Raw genomic sequence first — 19828 nt, 5'->3', positions numbered from 1 at the left:
ATTATTAAATCAGATCAACTTAGCAGCAGCAATTATCTGAACAGAATTGAAATGGTGAGGTTCTGCTGCCCAGCAGAAAACCCTTAAGAAGGATGCCTGAACATCAGTTTGTAGCAAGTGTGCCTCTAGATCTCTTTAAAAAATTAAAATAAAGTGCAGTTTTTGGACCGACCAAGTCAAAGTCTGTACTTAAATCCAAATGTCATGCATTAGCATGCCCTTAAATATTCCATTCATGTTGGAAAACTCTCCAATGTAGCTGAAATAAAGCAGTTCTGCAAAGAGATGTGTCTCAAAATACTCTGTAAAGATGATAAACATGAGTAAATCTATAATCCACATATTTTCTGAATTGTTAACTCTTTAATAAATGCCAATTGTAATTATTTAATCCTTTATTAGGTAAAAACTACAAAAAAAATTCTATTCAATACATGCATAAAAGACATAAACTAAATATGTGCAAATTTAATTTATTTTTACTTTTAGGGGCTTGGGGGTGTACATTGTCAATGCCTAGAGGTGTAAAACCAGGTAGCACCTCTGATTCTGACTTTTCTTGTGTGCAGTTATTAAAGAAAATGTTAATTTATGTTTTTTTTTAAATCCCACACATGTTAGAGCGCCTGATAAACTGGGTCGGCCTTTCTGGTACAGCAGGTTTAAATCCGACTTAAAGGACAGAAAGTCTTTTGTATCAGTAGGTAACTTTACATCAGAGACGACAAAAATCACATGCGGGGTTCCCTAAGGGTCCATCCTGGGTCCCCTCCTATTTAATATCTACATGCTCCCTCTAGTTCAGATCATAAAAAACAACATTAGGTAGCATAACTATGCAGACGACACACAGCTCTACATCACCATGTCACCAGGTGAAAAGTTTGGAGGAAAATTACACACGCAATCTACCAAATTTATTACATTTAAGGCAGTAATATCCAAACTTGCACAAAAAAAAAGCTAATATTGGGGATAATAAAAAGATACATGTTCAGGAAGCAAGCATCATGACCGGCTGAAACAGAATGTTCCCCTTTAAACAATTACCATGACTCGTTGTGTAGCAGCTCAAGATAACAAACAACAAATCTCATCACAACATTGGAGACAACGTGGTTCGGTTTACAGCAGCCGCACAGAGACGCACGTCACAGCGTCAGGAGTCTTGGGGAAGAGCGTGTCTCTGGACGATGCACAATTACTTTACACTTTGACTTCAATCACATAAAATATGCAAAATATAACAGATTTATCTTTATTAAAACACAAACTCCTACATCTGCAACAGAAACATTCACGAGTCACACAAGGCAAAATTTACCCACACACACCATAAAAGAGCATGAAGCTACGTTATACTTCAGGACAGCAGGACTTTAAGGCTGAAGAATTTCATATTTCGTAGTTTCTGAACTTCTGCAGCAGACAGGATGGCGAGTCGGCAGCCCAACGGAAACGTTGATGGTGGTAATCGCCTTGGTTGGTTTGTTCATGGACGTGGAAGCAAAAAGGAACAATTAGTGAGAAGTCATAGTAGGCACACCTGGTCTGACGTTCTGTTAACTGTGACATCATCCAGGGAAGACGGCTCACCCGCTACTACCATCTAATGTAGAACAGATTACTGGATCAATGTGTGCTTCTGTGCTTTTTTGTCTCTCTTGTTGTGTCTCTGCTCTGTCTTCTGTAACCCCCAGTCAGTCGAGGCAGATGACCGTTCATACTGAGCCTGGTTCTGCTGGAGGTTTTCCTTCCCGCTAATGGGGAGTTTTTCTTCCCACTGTCGCTTCATGCTTGCTCCGTATGAGGGATTGCTGCAAAGCCATGTACAATGCAGACAACTCTCCCTGTAGCTCTACGCTTCTTTAGGAGTGAATGCTGCCTGTCGGGACTTTGAAGCAATCAACTGGTTTCCTTATATAGGACATTTTTGACCAATCTGTATAATATAATTGATTTCGACTTTATAAAGTGTCTTGAGATGACATGTTTCATGAATTGGCGCTATATAAATAAAATTTAACTGAAGTCATTTCAACAAAAAACGTATGCAGATGTACAGTATCTTGCAAAAGAATAAACATCCATTGAACTTTTCCACGTTTTGTCAAACATCAACCACAAACTGCACCGGGTCTATAGACCAACCCAAAGTGGTACTTCATTCTGCTTATTCCTTTGGTTTCAGCCCTTTTTAAACGAACAAAAATCAGAAAGATGTGCATATTTAATGAAATTCACTTACATGAAGATGCGTCATTTGAGGGGATCTCCGATGCCTCCTTGCAGGGACGGTCCTCTGCCTGGGAAGCGAATGGGTCCTCTGGTTTGCAGGCCTCCAGCATCGGTTCCTTCTTGGTCCTGACGGCCCAGTGCATTGACTGCAAACACACAATCAGCCCGTGTGGGTTCACAGAGGGTACGGTGTGCTTTGAACAACCCCCTAAAGAGCGTTACGTACACTTTTAACCGAATCGTTCAGGGCCTGCCATTCGTGGAAGGATATAGCAACCCCACTTCGCTTCCAGAGGTCGTAGTTCTTCCTTTTGGCTTCATCGCATAAAACCTCTTTGGCTTCGTGGAGCTTCTGGAAATCAGCCACTGTCCAGAACAAAGAAAGCACCAGGGTCTTACGATGAGTCATTATGCTAACAGAATCAGGAGGTAAAAATAACCTCTTCATTAAAACACGTTCTGCTTTGAAGTCATCAGAGAAAGGACCGAAAGACAGATGTGAAAGACGTGAAGATGCTGACGGAGGTGCAGCGCGTGGGAAGAGGATTCACACGTCCTGAACTTTTTTCCTTATGTTGCTGCAACCACAAAGTTTAACATGTTTTAATTAGAGTTTATATTACAGACCAGCATATAGTGGATACATTGATAAATGGGTTTAAATCTTTATAATGTCATTTTTAATGGGGGGGGGGGGTGAATTTGTAGCTAGGTCTCTTGAGGATTTACCTTTTACAACCACCTTTCGCTGCAATTCAAGCTGCAAGTTTCCTCAGGTCATAACACCTTCTTCCGCACGTTTGCTGAGTCCCCTACATATCAACAGAACCTTTTATCCTTTCATTAATTGTTTTCTTCTTACCACTCTTCTATATAAAAAAAAAACTGATTTATGGCAGCACAGCTAAGAGTTGTCATTTTCAACAGATTTCCCCACCAGAGCTATGGAGCTTTGCAGCTCCCCCAGAGTTACCATGAGCCTCTTCGCTGCTTAATTATTTCTCCCATTAGCTGGCTAATCCATTTAGGTGGACGTCCATGTCTTGGTAAGTCTGATGTTTGTGTCTGAGGATGAACTGAACAGAGCTCTGTGACATGTCGTCTTATGACCCAACCCCGCTTTAAACATCTCCCAGACCTTTCTCTTCTGTTCTTGTGTCTTCATGATGCTGTTTCCTCTCTAATGTTCTCCCAGAAGCCTCTGAGGCCTTCACAGCTGGATTTACACTGAGATTAAATTACAAGCAGGCGAACTACTTAATCACTGGGTGATGCTGAAAGCTACTTGTTGTACTGGATTTTATTAAGGGATGTCCAATTTAATGTTTCTTTTACCTTCTGTTTCAAGATTATAGTATGTGCCGCTTCGTGTTGGTCTATCTCATAAAACCCCCAAGATGATGATAATAATAATAATAATAATAATAATAATAATAATAATAATAATAATAATAATAATAATAATAATAATAATAATAATAATAATAATAACAACATGATATCAATAGATATCTTCAGCTGCTTGAAGACGGAGAGTCTTCCTACTAGAGAAGTCCAACACATTTTACCCTGAGATTTACCTGCTGCTGGGTTGTCCGGGTGTTTATCTGGGTGACACGCCAAGGCTCTGATCCTGTACTCATTGAGAATCTGCTCCGTCTTCAAGGAAAACATAAAGAAACATGAAAAGAATTCAGATAATTTCAACAAACGGAGATTTTCTCAGAATCTCGTGTTTAGTGCACCTTAAGAACAAATCTGTGGTGGTTTTTCGTTTTAACCAATATGGAGCACAATCCAGGGCGAGCGTTCTTTGGCACACATTACGGCTGACAGATGACACTGAACTCTGGATGCGAGTACCAGACTCCTATCCAAGTAATCCTAATTGAGCATCTCTAGTTTAAAACCTAAACAACTTTGATCAATCCAGAAACAGGCACTTTTATACCATATAGGGGTAGATTTAGGGGCTCAGCTGGGGTAGCAAAATAAATTCTATAATAAAAACCCCATTGGAAATAACAGTGATCAGGCTTTTTCTGTTTTTCCTTTTATTTCAAACTTCACACATAAATGGTTCAGGTAGATCATCAAAAACCTTTTTAATACCAGAGAAAGATAACCTGATGAAATGCAACATGCAGTTTTTAAAGGATCATTGTAATGTTTTGAGGAAACCTCGGACCATCATATCCTGTTCTATTGTCAGAATGATGCTCTTTTCTTTTTCTGAAATGCGGTTAATTTTACCAAAGATGTAACGGGACCCACACCTTCCCAAAAGTCTTTTTGGGAAATAAAAGACCTTTGTGTTATTTTCTGGTCAACAGTGGTTTGGGACATGCCCATGATGGCACTCTTACACAGCCGGTCTCTTTATTGTTGAATAATGGACACTGGCCTTTACAGAGGCATCAGAGCCCTGGAGTTCTGGTCATACTAACCGCTAAAAGCAGTTTCCATAAAGCCACGCCCCGCCTATTCACTTACAAACATACGCAAATTCACTTACTGTAAATTGGTTGCCTATTCGGGGTTGAGTGCCTTTCAGGGCCAAAACTACGGTGGCCCTGAAGTGCAAACCATCAACAAATCTCTAAACACAATTACTAATGTTATGGAAATATTTAATGAGTTTTTGTATTAATCATGGAATTTTATTAAACAGTAAGAGTTACCTAAGTTCTTACTTACAGTTCACATGGTATGGAGTCTGCAGGGTCACTCAAGGCTATAAATTCCAACCTTCTTGTGGGATACAGGGCAAGTAAGAGTCACATGATGTTTTATGGTGGGGTAAGCTTCAAGAAGGCTTATGGTTTAAAAGCTTTGCATTTTTTTTCGGGAGTGTTTATCTTGGTAGATTCCTAGAAACATCTGGCAAATGTATCAAGAAGCCAACTCCTTATTTGACACTGGAATGCAGTTTTTACAATGTTTTACTTGTGAGAAGACAAGCATAGATACAAACGAGTGTCTATGCAGCACCCCCCCCCCCCCCGACATCATTCATTCACTCACTCAGTGAGGGGCCGGGCTATGAAGAGATGCGCGCGAGGGTGCCACTTCAGACACGCGCATGCAGCCGACACTGGAGGGTGGACTCAGTGCTTTAATACATGAGGCTTTAGGATAGAGTTGTATGTATGTGTCTCCCCTTCAAATTCCAATTGTAATAAATATACATATATTCTAAGTGTTTTGTCTCTGATAATTGTTTTCTTCCTTTCCTGATGAATTTACGAACCAGGTGAGGCAGGCCTTAGTTAATGAAGATCGAGAGGCTGCCCCGTCACTAATTACAAACACAATGACATATTGAAAACAACAAAACTACATCTCAAAATGCACAACTTTCAGACCGAGAGACAACTACTCTACCTGTGCTTTCTGTCCTATTTGACCTCCTAAATGAATCATTGATGTGCACATGGAGCAGGTTTGGTAGGCCGGCCACTCCTGGTAAGGTTTGTCTGTTTCTCCGTTTGAGGATAAGCGTTTTTACTGTGGTTCAATAGAGTTCAAAAGCTTAAACAATAATTATAAAACCCTTTCCAGAGTGATAAATGTCAATGACTGTTTTTTTTCTATTTTTTTAGATCAAGCCATGATGTGTTTTTTTTCTTCCTACTTCATGTTGTCATACAGGTTATAGAGGGATCAGGCAATAATCGAGCTTAGGCGTAATTGTGAAATTGTGTCAGTTTTCCTAAAACGTACGGTTATTCTCTGTAATATTTTTATTTAGTTGACTGTGAGAGGCCAAATACCATTTCACAGCAGTTTATTAAATGAAGTCAGCTGCATTCAGGTTTGGCTTCTGCATTGTTCTAACTATTATTTATAAACATGCTTTATTTTTTAGTACAGGTTACTTCAGTTGTCAGTAACCTGTATCTGTCGCTACAATACGCGGTCGTATGCTTATAAAATAATTTTATTTATATATATATATATATATATATATATATATATATATATATATATATATATATATATATATATATATATAAAATAATTTTATTTATATATATATACACACATCTGTCATAATTGTGAGATTTACGTGGTTGTGAAGCAACAGGTTTCACATAAACTCACTTTGAACAACAGATAAGACCTACATCTAAAATAAAAAAAACATCTGATTTCTTGATCATTGGTGTTCATCCAATGTTTCATGTCTCCATATTTGTTATTAGCTTTTAAATACATTTAGATTTTTTTTTTCATACGTGTATGTAAAGTGTCCCAGCAAATAGACAGACCCTCGAGTCATCCCCTGACAACTTACCGACGACAGTTCATCACATCCTAACAACCCGTAGTAATCCTCCAGGTCCTCCGGTTTACGACCAAAAACAGCCTCCATATATGAGCTGTCAGAAAAAAACAAAACAAAAACGTTTCTGGTCGCTTTTTTTCGCAACCTGGTGCAGCTGCGTCAGATTCCAGCTGTTCAATTCATGGACTGGTCTACTACGGCTTATGCTCAAACGTTACAGTGTTTAAATATTAGGAGGCGTTCAAAATGCTCCAAAAAATGTCAGTCAAGATCTTTTCACTTGGATAAGCGTGTCTGTCCTTTTTTCAGGTGACGTATGTTGTATTCAAGTGTTTGGGTAAAAGCCCCCCCTGTAATAAGTGCATTAATTGGCATGTGCAACATTAAAGGAGAAATATATATTTGTAGTTCTGTTTTATGATTTGAAAACTAACGTGAATATATTTAGCAATATGAAAAATGAAAATACATTTACTCCACCTCCAGAAAGTAAAATTTTTGCCTTTATATCCCATTTTTGTGAAGTTTCTGCGAGTTCTTCGTGGGTTTAACGGATTTTTTTGGGCAGCGCTCGAACGCAGCAGCAATTTGTTGTGGCTAACGTCGCCGACGCACAATGGGGACGTTCCGCTCATTCTCATTGGCGGAGAGCCCATCACGTGACGCCAGCTGCCCAGGAGGAAGGAGCTGCGCAGCGGGTCTGTGGGCTGAAGATGGCGGACAGAGAGAACGCTCTCGGAACGGCCTGTTCAGGCGCCTCCGACATGGACGAGCCCGCCGCGAAAAGGTCCAAATTCAGTCCGGCGACGAACCGCGGACCCGAATCCGCCGAGACGGACACGCCTCCGTGCGTTTCAGCGGCCGCCGGGTGCCGGGAGGCGGCGGCGAATTGTGCGCCGCCAGCGGAGACGAAGGAAGCGAAGCCGGCGATGATGGCGGTGGAGCAGGCCCCGGCATCGCGAGGCGGAGACAACAATGGACTGGGTCTGCCGGGCTCCGAGCCGCGCAAACCGGCGGGGAAGCTAAGCGACAGCTCCGCCTTTGGCGGGACGGAGGAAGGCGCCGGTATGTAGCACGGTGGACATGCCCGCGAACGGAGGGGGCGCCGGGTCGGTTTACCAACTCAGTCAAACCGCCGGCGAGCTGGTTGGGGTCGCTACGGAAGCGAATCCGTTTTTATTTTCTCCTCTTTGAGTGCCGTAGCTGTTCGGTTTCTGTATCCGGTTCTTCTAAAGAAGGACGGAAAACTTTCAGCAGCTCCTGTGAATTTGAAAACTTTTTATTTATTTATCTTCCCACCCCCCTCTACCACCCCTCCCTCACGGCACTAAAACTTCCGCAGCAAGTTTGCGCCAGTTGCCGGTGTGGCGCTAAGTTCTGTAACTTAGGTGCGCCTTTCCCGGAGGCCTGCTGCTCCACTTTATTTGCGTAAATGGGTTATAAATGCTTGCTCCTAATTTGGGATTCACAAAGTTTTATGTTGTTGCGGTAAGTTCGCTGATCATTGATCAATCCTAATAGCGCCATATTGTTGTAAATGCCTTGGATCAATTAGAGATTTCATCCCTTCATGTTGCATTTAGTGTCTGTCAACAAACCCCGTGTCCACCTGTGTATTCCAGACTATTATCAAACACAGTTTTTTGCATTTTATCAGCATTTATCAGATTTATTTTATTGTTTTTTTTCCTCTCCTTCTGTTCAGATTTTCTCGGGCATGGCGATCTGATCCCCAACGGCCTCGCTGTCACGCCAGAGCACCTCGACGACGAAGACGACAGATCTTCCCACGCCAGCTCCAGCGACTGGACTCCTCAGCCGCAAATAAGTAACGGAGAATTTACCGTCGCTCTTTTAAGACAAAGTCCCGGTTAATACAGCCGATTGAAAGGGGGGTGTCATTAATCGGCTTCATCTCTCGACAGGTTCCTACAGCTACATCCAGCAACACATCAGAGAGACCGACCCCAGGGCCATTCTGAGGGATTTGCTTCCCGAGACCATTCTCCCGCCGGATTTAGACGACATGACGCTGTGGCAGATAATCATCAACATCTCGGAGCCGCCGAAGAGGAGGAAACGGAAGGACGTCAACACCCTGGAAGACGTGGTCAAGCTGCTGCATGAGAGCAAACGCATCCTCGTGCTGACCGGAGCCGGCGTACGCTCATAATATTTGTCTCTCCACAAAAAAGAAACGTGTCGTTGTAACGTTGTGTGATTAATAACGATAGATGTCTGTCTGTGTGTGTGTTTGCTTGTTTTTAGGTGTCCGTTTCGTGTGGAATACCAGACTTTCGCTCCAGAGACGGGATTTATGCGCGTCTCGCTGTAGATTTCCCCGACCTTCCGGATCCTCAGTCCATGTTTGACATTGAATACTTCAGAAGAGACCCCAGGCCCTTCTTCAAGTTTGCGAAGGTTTGTTCGTGACTCGTTCACTTTTTCTCTCGAATCTCTCTCTGCAAATTATTCAGGGGGGCGTCTGACCAAAATCCTTTATGTATCAAGTCAGTCTTGCTCCGGGGAGGAATGAGGGGAAGATGGAGCGGGAGATCGACAGGCGGATTGGTGCAGCGTCTGCTGTGAAGCGGGCGTTGTACCGATCCGTTGTGGTGAAGAGAGAGCTGAGCCAAAAGGCGAAGCTCTCGAATTTACCGGTCGATCTACGTTCCTACCCTCATCTATGGTCACGAGCTTTGGGTCGTGACCGAAAGAACGAGATCCCGGATACAAGCGGCTGAAATGAGTTTTCTCCGTAGTGTGTCTGGGCTCTCCCTTAGAGATAGGGTGAGGAGCTCAGTCATCCGGGGAGGACTCAGAGTAGAGCCGCTGCTCCTCCACGTCGAGAGGAGCCAGTTGAGGTGGCTCGGGCATCTGGTCAGGATGCCTCCTGGACGCCTCCCTGGTGAGGTGTTCCGGGCACGTCCCACCGGGAGGAGGCCCAGGGGAAGACCCAGGACACGCTGGAGGGACTATGTCTCCTGGCTGGCCTGGGAACGCCTTAGGATTCCTCCTGAGGAGCTGGCCCAAGTGGCCGGGGAGAGGGACGTCTGGGCCTCCCTACTGAAGCTGCTACCCCCGCGACCCGACCCCGGATAAGCGGAAGAAGACGGACGGATGGATTGTGTCGCTTTTGCACAGCAGGGATAAATATGCCTTAATGCATATGTTGTTTTATCTTGTGCTGAATTTATTTCCTGAAGACCGTCCATACTGAGCCCGGTTCTGCTGGAGGTTTTTCCTTCCCGTTAATGGGTGTTTTTTCTTTCCACTGTCGCTTCATGCTTGCTCAGTATGAGGGATTGCTGCAAAGCCATGGACAATGCAGACGACTCTCCCTGTGGCTCTACGCTTCTCTAGGAGTGAATGCTGCTGGTCGGGACTTTGATGCAATCAACTGGTTCCCTTATATAGGAAATTTTTGACCAATCTGTATAATCAGACCCAATCTGTATAATCTGATTGATTTTGACTTCGTAAAGTGCCTCGAGATGAAATGTTTCATGAATTTGAGCTATATAAATATAATTGAATTGAATCCTATGCCTAAAGAAACTGTATGTGTAGGAAAGCTTTTATTTTTCCTCAAATTCCAGTCTTAAATTAAATAAAGCCTAACTTTTTTTTAGCAAAACAAATGTTGTAGGAAGTTTGCCGGTTCTCATCTAGCAACAATATGTCAGATTTTTGTCCTTTAGTGTAAAGTTTGATCAGTTCTAATATCCTCAACGATGGCTTTTTTGTTACCAGCTGATGGTAATTTTTGCTGCTGTCCTTGCAGGAGATTTTCCCCGGTCAGTTTCAGCCGTCACCCTGTCACCGATTTATATCCATGCTGGACAAACAGGGGAAGCTGCTACGCAACTACACACAAAACATCGATACGCTGGAGCAAGTGGCCGGAGTTCAGCGCATCATCCAGTGTCACGGTGAGTTTTCATCAGCTGGATCAGTTTTATCTCTATGCTGGTTGGAAAAAAAAAAAACAAAAACAAGCAAAAATATATTCTGTTTGTCGTTTCAGGATCATTTGCAACTGCATCCTGTCTCGTCTGTAAACACAAAGTGGATTGTGAAGCAATAAGGGCCGACATCCTAAATCAGGTATTTGCTGGTTACAAACATTGTTTACACGGTGCAGCAGCTTTAACCCGTGCGTTGGGTTTCTCTGTTTAACGTAGCCGCTATGGAAGCTTTTAAATGCTAAATATTTATTGCAATCTTTGAGGCTAAACAACACAGTTTGGGTAATTATCTGAAATTACAGACATTTCACCAGTTTTCACTGCAGATTTTTCATTTGCTCCACTGGTGTCTGTAGTCTGGAAAAGTATGAAATACATTTTTAGTGTTTTCTAGGTTTGAAAACGTGTTTGTTTCCGGACTTTATTATTTGTATTTGTGTCTAAAATATTCTTCCATCAATTATCAAGTCACTCAGTCATAAATGTGTTTATTGAACGGTTTGTTTTTCCGTCATCCAGTCGCCTCTGTCCCCTAATTTGCCTGCTTTTCTTACCACTTATGGCTATTTTGTTTGAATTTATTTGTTTTATTAATTATTTTTCTTTTTAAAAACAATTTAGTGAAATACATGCAAATATTTGCTCCTAAAAAACGAATGCATGTATACATTTCTATCTTTAGCTTGAGAAAAATAAACAAAATAAGGCCTTTATTTCAAATAAATTTGACAAATAAAAACAAGTCTGGATATTAAGAATGTCAAATATGAAGAGACTGAAACTGGAAATAAACAAAAACAGGCTTCTATTAAAATGCAGTTATGACTTTAGCATCTCCATGCAACTTAAAATGGATTAACATTGAAGTTTTTATGAATTTGTCTAGTTCTATAGGCAACATTTAATGTCTAAATTAATCTAATTCAAACCAAAGGTGTGCTGGGGGACTGAGCTCAGGCCGTTTTACAGAAGACTTTTGGTAAAAATGTACAACAATATCAAAAAGGAAATGTATAGAATTTGTGTGGAACAATAATATTGATCCTGGCGGATTATTATAGTTGTAATAGATCAGGGACGTCCAAAATGTGGCCATTTGTGGCTTTCTGAACCCATATTCAGCATCTTGGAAACACCTGTTCATCAAATGTTGCTAAATACAGCAGGAAGAAGAAAGTTTGTGTTTCTGTTGCTCAGAATAAAGAGAAAAAACTTTTCTAGATCAACTTAATGGAAAAACATCTACCCACAAAGTCTAGAAACTGTTCAGCTTTACTGAAGGCACACATCCTAGTCCCATAATTTGTTCTCTATTGTATTTATTTAAAGTATTAGCAGGTCAAAGAAGATAATTCACAATAAAATCTTTTTTTTTTTTTTTTTTTTTTTTTTACTTTTGGGCTGAACTGTTAAACTATGACAGAGGCATCCAAACTTTTATGTTGACAATCTGCTCTCTTCATCTGTCCATGCTTCCTTTCTTCTTTGTTTTTTTTTGTTTTTGTTTTCTTTAGCCCATGAAGCTTAAAAATATCTGCTAAATTTCTAGTGAACTGTTTTTGTTTAGACTTAAAAAAAAAAGTGGGATAATAGAGACTTTACACCCGGAGGAAGCTGAGTTTCAACGTTTAAATGTTCAGAACCGTCACGTCGGCTACGCCAGCAGATGTTCATACAGATGTTAGAAATTCTCTGGGGCGTACCGTCACTTTAAAAATGATCGGCCAGGGCATGTAAAGTCACTCCTTAACGGTCACAGGAAGTCTTAATTGGCTGTAACGGTGGTGTGGGGCGTCCCCCTGCAGGTTGTCCCTCGCTGTCCCCGCTGTCCAGACATTCCTCTGGCCATCATGAAGCCAGACATCGTCTTTTTTGGAGAAAACCTCCCAGAGCTGTTCCACAGAGCCATGAAGCAGGACAAAGACGAGGTGGACCTCCTCATCGTCATCGGCTCGTCTCTAAAAGTCCGGCCAGTCGCTCTCATCCCAAGTAGGTCCCCCGCCCCGCCTAAAAGGTTTGTGTTGTGGCGGCTGTCGACCCATGAGCTCTTTGTTGTCCCGTCTCCCACCAGACTCCATTCCTCACGACGTGCCTCAGGTTCTGATCAACAGGGAGCCGCTGCCTCATCTGAACTTCGACGTGGAGCTGCTGGGGGACTGCGACGGCATCATCAACGAGCTCTGCCACCGCCTGGCCGGAGACTTTGAGCGGCTCTGCTACAACACGCTAAGACTCACTGAGATCACAGAGAAACCTCCCCGGTTACCAGAACCGACGCCGCCGCCGCCGGCAGCAGACACGGCCCAGCAGGAGGCCAAGCCGGCCCGTACGGTTCCGTCGGAGGAGGCCGGGAGCCCCAGTGTCACACAAACTGCCAGTAGTAACGTAACGCCCCCAGAGCCTTGTTCGAACGCTCAGCGACGGAGCGCAGACGCCGCCGAGGCGCCAGAGTCGCCCAAGGAGGACGCGGCTGAAGCCAACGGCCAGACCCCCCGGCTGGAAACCCGAAAACGGTTCTGGATGAGTCGGGTCAGCAGAAGTCCGATAAGCAAACGGCTGGAAGGTGAGTTGCAGAGAGCCGGTGAGCAGAAATGTGCATTTAACGAGGCGTAAACATGTTCGTTTCAATGTTTTCACAACTACAGGGACGGTTTTGAGTGTTGGCACGAGTACCGCATTATTCGGACTATAAGGCGCACTTAAAATCCTTAAACGTTCTCAAAAAATGACGGTGTGCCTTATATATGATTAAAGTTGTTCACTGACTGTTTATGTGGTACAATGCGCTCTAAAATCTGTTAAAGTCAGGGCTTTGAGACGATTTTTTTTCCCCCAATCGGTTCGTTCCGAACAGAAACGGAATTATAACGTTTCCGGTTATGAGTTCCACCAATAAACTGACGTTCCCGAACCGGTTAGAACAAAAAAATACTGTTCCCGGAACGGTTAATTTGGTTCCTTTCGTTTGACAAATATAGCTTTTGATATTGTGTTTGGAATGAGCGTTTTACTTAACGATGGATCGTAATTTACCTCTTATTTAAGATGTGTAGCTGTAGTGGAGACACCGCTCTCTCTCCATTCAGTCAGCGAATGTGTGATGTGATGTCACACAGGAAGTGAACCTCAGCCGTCATGGTAACGTGCGCAGGAAAATAATTACTTTTTTTTTTTTTTTTTTTTTTAGTTAATTAGGCAATGAAAACTTTGAGGAACGAAATAAAACCGGTTACCATTATTTTTAAATAAGTGTTCCAGTTCTGGTTTCCTTTCTGTTCCCTGTAAAATACAAAAAGTTCCCGGTTTTCATTCCTTGAACTGGTTCAAAGCCCTGGTTAAAATATATAAGTATGCCTTTGGTTAGCAATGAAGCCGCTCTGCTCAATGGATATTAGGAGCATTACGGTACACTGTCACTACCTGATAGGACCCCTGAGCTGTCTACCAGACTGCCTGACTGTAATGTCTAAACTAAAAGTGCATTCATGTAAAGTACGTGCTAGCAGCAATAAAACTAGTAGGTTAAATCGCATAAGGCCTAAAAGTTTATTTAGGCCTTATGTTAGAAACATGGCAGTGTAGTCCAGCTACTCTGTCCTCCCCACAGAGACGGATAGAGAGATGTGGACGTGAAGAAGTGATGTTACACACTTGGGAAGAATATTTAGTGCGCCTTATGGTCTGAATAATCCGGTAATATTTCTGTAAGCGCAGACAGGCGTCTCATCATAGCGAGTTTGTAGGAAAACTGTCCGAGCCTCAAAGTGTGTATGTAGGAGGACCAGAACCTCGCTGGAGCGTCCCGTCATGGATGATGTCCAAATCAATTAAAAGCTGTTCTATTGAATAATATTCTGATTAATAAAAACATTTCTAAATAGTTCTCGTTTAGAAACATCTTCATCTAGAGGCCGTTTCTGTTGCTTGTGTTTAATGCAGAGAAAAGCCAAAATGAAATCGCAACTTGGGTTGAAATAAATCGTAGGCAGAACGCAATCTTTTCTGCTCCGAGTTGAGACGCAGCGGCTCTTTTAGCGCCTGATCTGCACAGCGATGAAACAGATTGATTTGTTGTTTGTATATGTTTAAAAAGACATGATAAATTAAACTGAAAAAAAATTGCATTAAATCGCAATATTAAGATAAAAAAATCGCAATTAGGTTATTTTCCAAAACCGTTCAGCCCTACTATAAACCTCCCGGCCTACACAGGCTAACGCTAGCTGTTAGCTTGACGAACCGCCCTGTTTGAGCTGCACTAGGCGACGCTGCGAGAACGCATCCAGAGAAGCAGCGAAGCAACGCCTCCAGCACCCTGGAGTTCCTGAACAGAACCCACACATGCACATGGAGATAGGGATTTGAACCCGGGACTAATTTGCTGCAAGGCAACAGTTCTGCAGCCGCCTGGGCCGGTTTTCACTTTCATTGCTCGGTGTTGATTTTGGCTCCAGCTATGAATCGACGCATGGTCAGAAGAAGACGTCACGCGAAACCATTTTCTACCTGAAAGTCGGAAAACATGACAAAATGGCAACGCTTAGCAAACAAAAACTGTTTAATCAGTTCGTTTGTGGAGAACACTTTCTCTCTTACTAACGAGGTTGTAGTAAAAGTGGTTATCTCAATTATAATTTTAGCATTTGGGGTTTGTAAATATCTTCTATATTTTAGGTTTAGGACCCCGCAACGAGCAGGAAAGATTCTTACCCTGGACTTTTTGAGTTGCCTTGGCCTTGTTTTTATGATCATCCATAGTTCTTCATTTTTAGTCCAGCCTGAGTTTTAGTCCAGGGGTCTTCAACATGTCCTGCGTGTTTTAGACCCGTCTCTGCTCCACCACACCTGAATAAAATGATTGCAGGACCATCAAGGCCTGCAGAGGCCTGTTGATCGGCCATTTATTTAGGCCAGGTGTCTGGAAGAAACGCCTAACACCTGCAGGACAGTGAGTCCCCTGGTTTAGTCCCCATCGTCATATTTATATTTAACATGGCTTCTTATTCTTGCTCTTATGTATTATTTCTACATACTTGTGAACTTCTTGTAGATGTTCTGCACCACAACGTCCAATTCCTTGTATGTCAAAGTATGGGGTGAATTTGGTTCCGATGTTGTTACAAGCAAAAAAAAAAAAACTTGTTTTGTAAATGAACATTAAAAAGATTTTAGATTTTATTTAAAAATATATATTTTTACATTTTTATTTTACAGATTTTTTTTTTTTTTTAAATGTCTCTTTTAGATTGAGTTTTACGGATTGCATTCTCTTCATTTCTGGGGGCGGGCTTTCCTCTGGAACGAGGAGCATAGATTCAATTCTATTGGTCAGCACGGAGGTTAGCAACATTTTTATTGGTCATCATACCATCAGGAGTGAGAAGTGACAAAAACGTGATCCGTAAGACATAATTTGTAAAGAATGCATTTTGTAAAACAGAAATTTAAAAAAATAAAATGTGTAAAATAGAAATATAATTTTGTTTTTAAAATATAACATTTAAATAAATACAATTTCAAAAAATAAAATTTGAAATTTAAAAATTTTTTTTATATAAAATCTGAGAAAATGTCAAGTTTTATTTTCATTTGCAAAATGAAAAAAATGTTAAGAAAATTAAAATCTAAAACAAAAGATTTGAAATGTAAAAATAAAATCTGAGAGCACCTAAGTTACACTCAAAACCTTTTTTTTAAGATGTTTTTCAAAGTTTAATTTATGGATTGCTTTTTATTTCCATTTATAAAACGTGTTCTTTGCTTGCAAAAATAATGGAACAAAATTAACTCCATATAAAAGTAATAAAAACACTTGTGACGGCGATAAGTAATCGATATTGATGATAAAAGATGCAATAACGGCCCATCAATGGTTCAGAGATGCAGAATCTGCAGCCGTTTGTCGTCAACGAGGGGTTTTAGTCTTACTGTGGGCATGATTACCTTTCACTGAATATTTTATCTATTTCAGACCATTTTTTTTTCTCTATTTCAGCGATCATCCCAGGTTTAAAGTGGCTAAAGTCGCCGGTTCGGCTGTGTTGAGCTGCTGCCATAACTGGCTGAGCCAGCTGAACAGGTGTACCTAATAAAGTGGCCGGTGTTGGGGTCACCTTTTACCACGTGGTTTCCTGTAAACGCAGCGACGCCACATGTGTCTGCTGCATGTAGTGAACTTCTGCTGCTGTACAACAGATGCAGATGTGGTTTTAACCAACAGTCTAGCAACTACATATTTAATTTATAGAACACAACACTTTAAAATAAATGAATAAATATCAGAATCTCCCCGTCAACGCGGCTAGATGCGTCTCCAGTTCAGAACTGACGGCCTCTCTGGTTCCCCACAGGGGCTCAGTACCTGTTCCAGGCACCCAACCGGTACATCTTCCACGGGGCCGAGGTCTACTCCGACTCCGAGGACGAGACGTCGAGCTCCTGTGGCAGCGACAGCGACGCGTCCGAGTGCAGCCGCGAAGAGCCGGAGGACTGCAGCGAGCAGGAGGAAGAGGAGGAGGAGGAGGAGGAGGCGACGATGGCGGCCAGGCCGGCGAGCGAAGACACATTCCACAGAGACAACGACGAGGCGGCGGCGAGCCTGCAGACAGACAATACGTCAGAGAGGAGCACGCATCTTTAGACGTTCAGAGACTCCACACAGCACTAACTGTCTTTTTTTTTTATATATATATATATATATATGAGAGATAAATATGTTCCTATGCGTCTTGGCTTGTCGTGCTTACTGTTTGTTTTCCATGAAGCTGAACGGCGGCGTGCACACGGCGGCTCTTTTCCGTCTGAAGCTTCACGATGCAGAACAGACGCCTGTCTTCTTGGACTCTTTTCTTTTTTTATTGTTTTTTGTTGTTAAGCGTTACCACGGCGCCATGTTGCCCTTCAGCTCCTGAACCGGCGTGGTTCTCACGGCGTTCCAGGCACATCTCTGTGTCGTTGCGTTTGGTCTGCGACGTTACCCAGCATGCAGCAGAGAGTTTCAGTCCTCCCCTTTTCCCCGGTGTCGGCTGTGGAAAAGGAGCGGCGCGCTTTCGTTTCAGACCAAAGAACACTTTAGCGGCAGACTCATCCGTGCTTTTTTCTACGTCTGATCTCTCCTTTTTTTATTTCTCTCTCGGAGCGGAGGAGGAGGTGTTCCTCCTGACATCTGGCAGCTACTTTGATGGTCAAGCCTTTCTTTATTTTTATATCCGGATGCGAGACATACTCGTCAGAGGGTAGACGGTTGATTTTAAGTTGTATAAAGTTATACTAGAGACTTTATATGGTGGAGAGGTTTGGCTATATTCAGCTGTAAACCTGTAGAAATATACTCTAACGGGAAAAACCGGCACTTTTTTTTTTTTTTTTTTCCTCTCCTGTGCCACTCCGGTTTTGTTTCTTGGCAGGAAAAGGAGCTAAATGCCAAATGGACACGTCTACAGCAAAATAAGCCCCATCATTATTTCTTTTTGTTTTTGTTTTTATTTTTGGAAAGTGATTTGTTAACCAGATTTTAAGAAGCATTTTAATATGACTGTTTCTCTGCTGGGGTTCTTGAGTAAAACAACGATGATGCTCTCAAGATGTGTCTCGTCATCTTACATTTACTTCTACGTGTGGTTTTTAGTTTTCCTCTGCATGACAAATCAATTATTCAGTGTTGCGACTATGACGCGTCAGCAAATAAAACCGGATTTAATCTGCCCCAATAATTTAGTTTTAGGGAAGGACGACTTCATGTTGAGCGGCAGAAGTGAACAAAGTGGAGGGTTTTGTTTTGATTTTGCTCTCTAGTGAAAATTTTGCAGCTAGTCGTTGTTAAAAAAATAAAAATGTTGACGCCAGGAGGAAAGAAAGAGGCAGATTAAACTTTTCAGATCATCAGGCATAGATTACCTGAGTAAATCCAACACGTAGAAGATTAATGAAGGGGGGAAAAAACAACCATAAACTCTTCCAGGAAATCCTGAAGAGCATACCGTCTTTATTTGTGATGCACTTTCAAGCAAAGCTGTACATATTGCAGATAAAGACGAGCAAATACTACAAAAAAATTAAAAGGAGTAAAAGAGACTGGTGAATAAAATAAAAGCCAGTCTTTAAGGAAGTACATATTGTTTTTGTAAGAAGGATGAGGCCTGTCTTGGCGTGTTGGCCACCTCCAAGTTTTCACCGCTCAGTTTTTGGCTCTTTAATGAGCTGCTGGCTGTAGGAGCTCAGACAAATAAGGGGTTGCCTGTCCATTTAGAGATGTAAAAAAACAAAAGAACTTTAAAACGGATCCTGGAATGCACAGGTAACCCATGGAGTGATGTTAAAATAGGGCGGATATGCTCAGACTTTCTTTACTAGGAGTGGCCTAGTCAAAGCCCGTTAGATGCTGTGGTAAGAACCTGTTCCTGCTAAAGACAAACCCTCCAATGTGGTGGTATCGAAATAATTCAGCAATAAAGTTGACTAGAAAATCCCTCAGCTAGTTAAAGATTACAAATATAACTTCTCCAAAGTTATTTAAATACTTTTTTATTCTGGACTCAGTCTTATGAAAACATTTTCAAACATCAGCATTGACCGTTTTCAGGTGGTTTTATTGTTGAATGAGCCATCAGTCCAGGCTCTGCCTGCTGATTCTGCGTCATTCATTGACAGGAGTTTACACATTATTAGGTTTTAGAATCAATTCAATTTTATAAATTAAAAAAATTTTGTTCACACAGGTAAACAAAATCTATATTTTTTTTTATTTTTTTTTTATTGAAGCAAATAAAATCTATCGAACCGTGACTATATATAGGTTAGGTTCACTGTTAAGGTAAAAATTTAAATACACGTTTGTTATTTTTTCTATTATAGAAGGCTTAGCGTCCTTTATAAGTGGTGGTTTTTATACTGATTGCTTTGTCTTAATTTGATTTACACATTACGTTTATTAAAACAAATTAACAGTCCAGGGCAAGAAAGTAGCAATATTTCAAATCCAAACAGCCCTGTTTCCCCTCAGTCAAGCTAAATAAAGCTGCAAATGTTACCTGAACTTTTGAAAACTTTTATAATTAGATTAAATTTTATTTATATAGCGCAAATTCATGGTACATGTCATCTCAGGGCTCTTTCCAAAGTCAAATTCAGTCAGATTATACAGGTTTGTCAGAAAGTTTCCTCTCTAAGGAAACCCTGCAGGTTGCATCAAGTCTCTTCAAGCAGCATTCACTCCTCCTGAAAGAGCGTAGAGCCACAGTGGACAGTCGTCTGCATTGTTGATGGCTTTGCAGCAATCCCTCATACTGAGCATGCATGAAGCGACAGTGGAGAGGAAAACTCCCCTTTAACATGG

At 41.7% G+C, this 19828-nt stretch overlaps 2 protein-coding genes across 3 annotated transcripts; one reads left to right on the top strand and one right to left on the bottom strand.

The window, feature by feature from the left end:
- Positions 1–904: 904 nt before the first annotated feature.
- On the bottom strand, positions 905–7210 carry dnajc12 (DnaJ (Hsp40) homolog, subfamily C, member 12). 2 transcript variants are annotated; one of them, XM_036126131.1, is made up of 6 exons: positions 7007–7210; positions 6536–6620; positions 3819–3897; positions 2465–2604; positions 2249–2384; positions 905–1478 (listed from the first exon to the last, which is right to left on the bottom strand). In XM_036126131.1, the coding sequence occupies exons 1-6, from the start codon at positions 7180–7182 to the stop codon at positions 1396–1398; spliced, it is 699 nt and encodes a 232-aa protein (XP_035982024.1). In that variant the 5' UTR covers positions 7183–7210; the 3' UTR covers positions 905–1395. The 2 variants fall into 2 exon arrangements, with proteins under 2 accessions (XP_035982024.1, XP_035982025.1); XM_036126132.1 differs by lacking the exon at positions 7007–7210 and having other exon boundaries at positions 6536–6842.
- Positions 7211–7215: 5 nt separating this feature from the next.
- On the top strand, positions 7216–18076 carry sirt1 (sirtuin 1). The gene is made up of 9 exons (XM_012855625.3): positions 7216–7591; positions 8232–8354; positions 8452–8687; positions 8795–8947; positions 10311–10458; positions 10554–10633; positions 12300–12483; positions 12566–13057; positions 16845–18076. The coding sequence occupies exons 1-9, from the start codon at positions 7240–7242 to the stop codon at positions 17132–17134; spliced, it is 2058 nt and encodes a 685-aa protein (XP_012711079.2). The 5' UTR covers positions 7216–7239; the 3' UTR covers positions 17135–18076.
- The last annotated feature ends 1752 nt before the right edge of the window (positions 18077–19828 follow it).

The sequence above is a fragment of the Fundulus heteroclitus genome, chromosome 22, assembly GCF_011125445.2.
Source record: "Fundulus heteroclitus isolate FHET01 chromosome 22, MU-UCD_Fhet_4.1, whole genome shotgun sequence".
NCBI classification, from domain to species: domain Eukaryota; kingdom Metazoa; phylum Chordata; class Actinopteri; order Cyprinodontiformes; family Fundulidae; genus Fundulus; species Fundulus heteroclitus.
Note: the sequence above shows the minus strand (reverse complement) of the source record. Positions and strands in the feature narration are given on the sequence as shown.

What these genes read in the sequence shown, in the direction of transcription:
- dnajc12 (XM_036126131.1), bottom strand. Translation starts at nt 7,182, where the DNA reads ATGGGCTCTCCGCCAATGAGAATGAGCGGAACGTCCCCATTGTGCGTC. An exon ending in CCCGGACAACCCAGCAGCAG is followed by an intron (nt 2,605 to 3,818) that starts GTAAATCTCAGG and finishes TGTTCTGGACAG; the next exon opens with TGGCTGATTTCCAGAAGCTC. An exon ending in TGAACGATTCGGTTAAAAGT is followed by an intron (nt 2,385 to 2,464) that starts GTACGTAACGCT and finishes GTGTGTTTGCAG; the next exon opens with TCAATGCACTGGGCCGTCAG.
- sirt1 (XM_012855625.3), top strand. Translation starts at nt 7,240, where the DNA reads ATGGCGGACAGAGAGAACGCTCTCGGAACGGCCTGTTCAGGCGCCTCC. An exon ending in CGGGACGGAGGAAGGCGCCG is followed by an intron (nt 7,592 to 8,231) that starts GTATGTAGCACG and finishes CCTTCTGTTCAG; the next exon opens with ATTTTCTCGGGCATGGCGAT. An exon ending in CCTTCTTCAAGTTTGCGAAG is followed by an intron (nt 8,948 to 10,310) that starts GTTTGTTCGTGA and finishes CTGTCCTTGCAG; the next exon opens with GAGATTTTCCCCGGTCAGTT.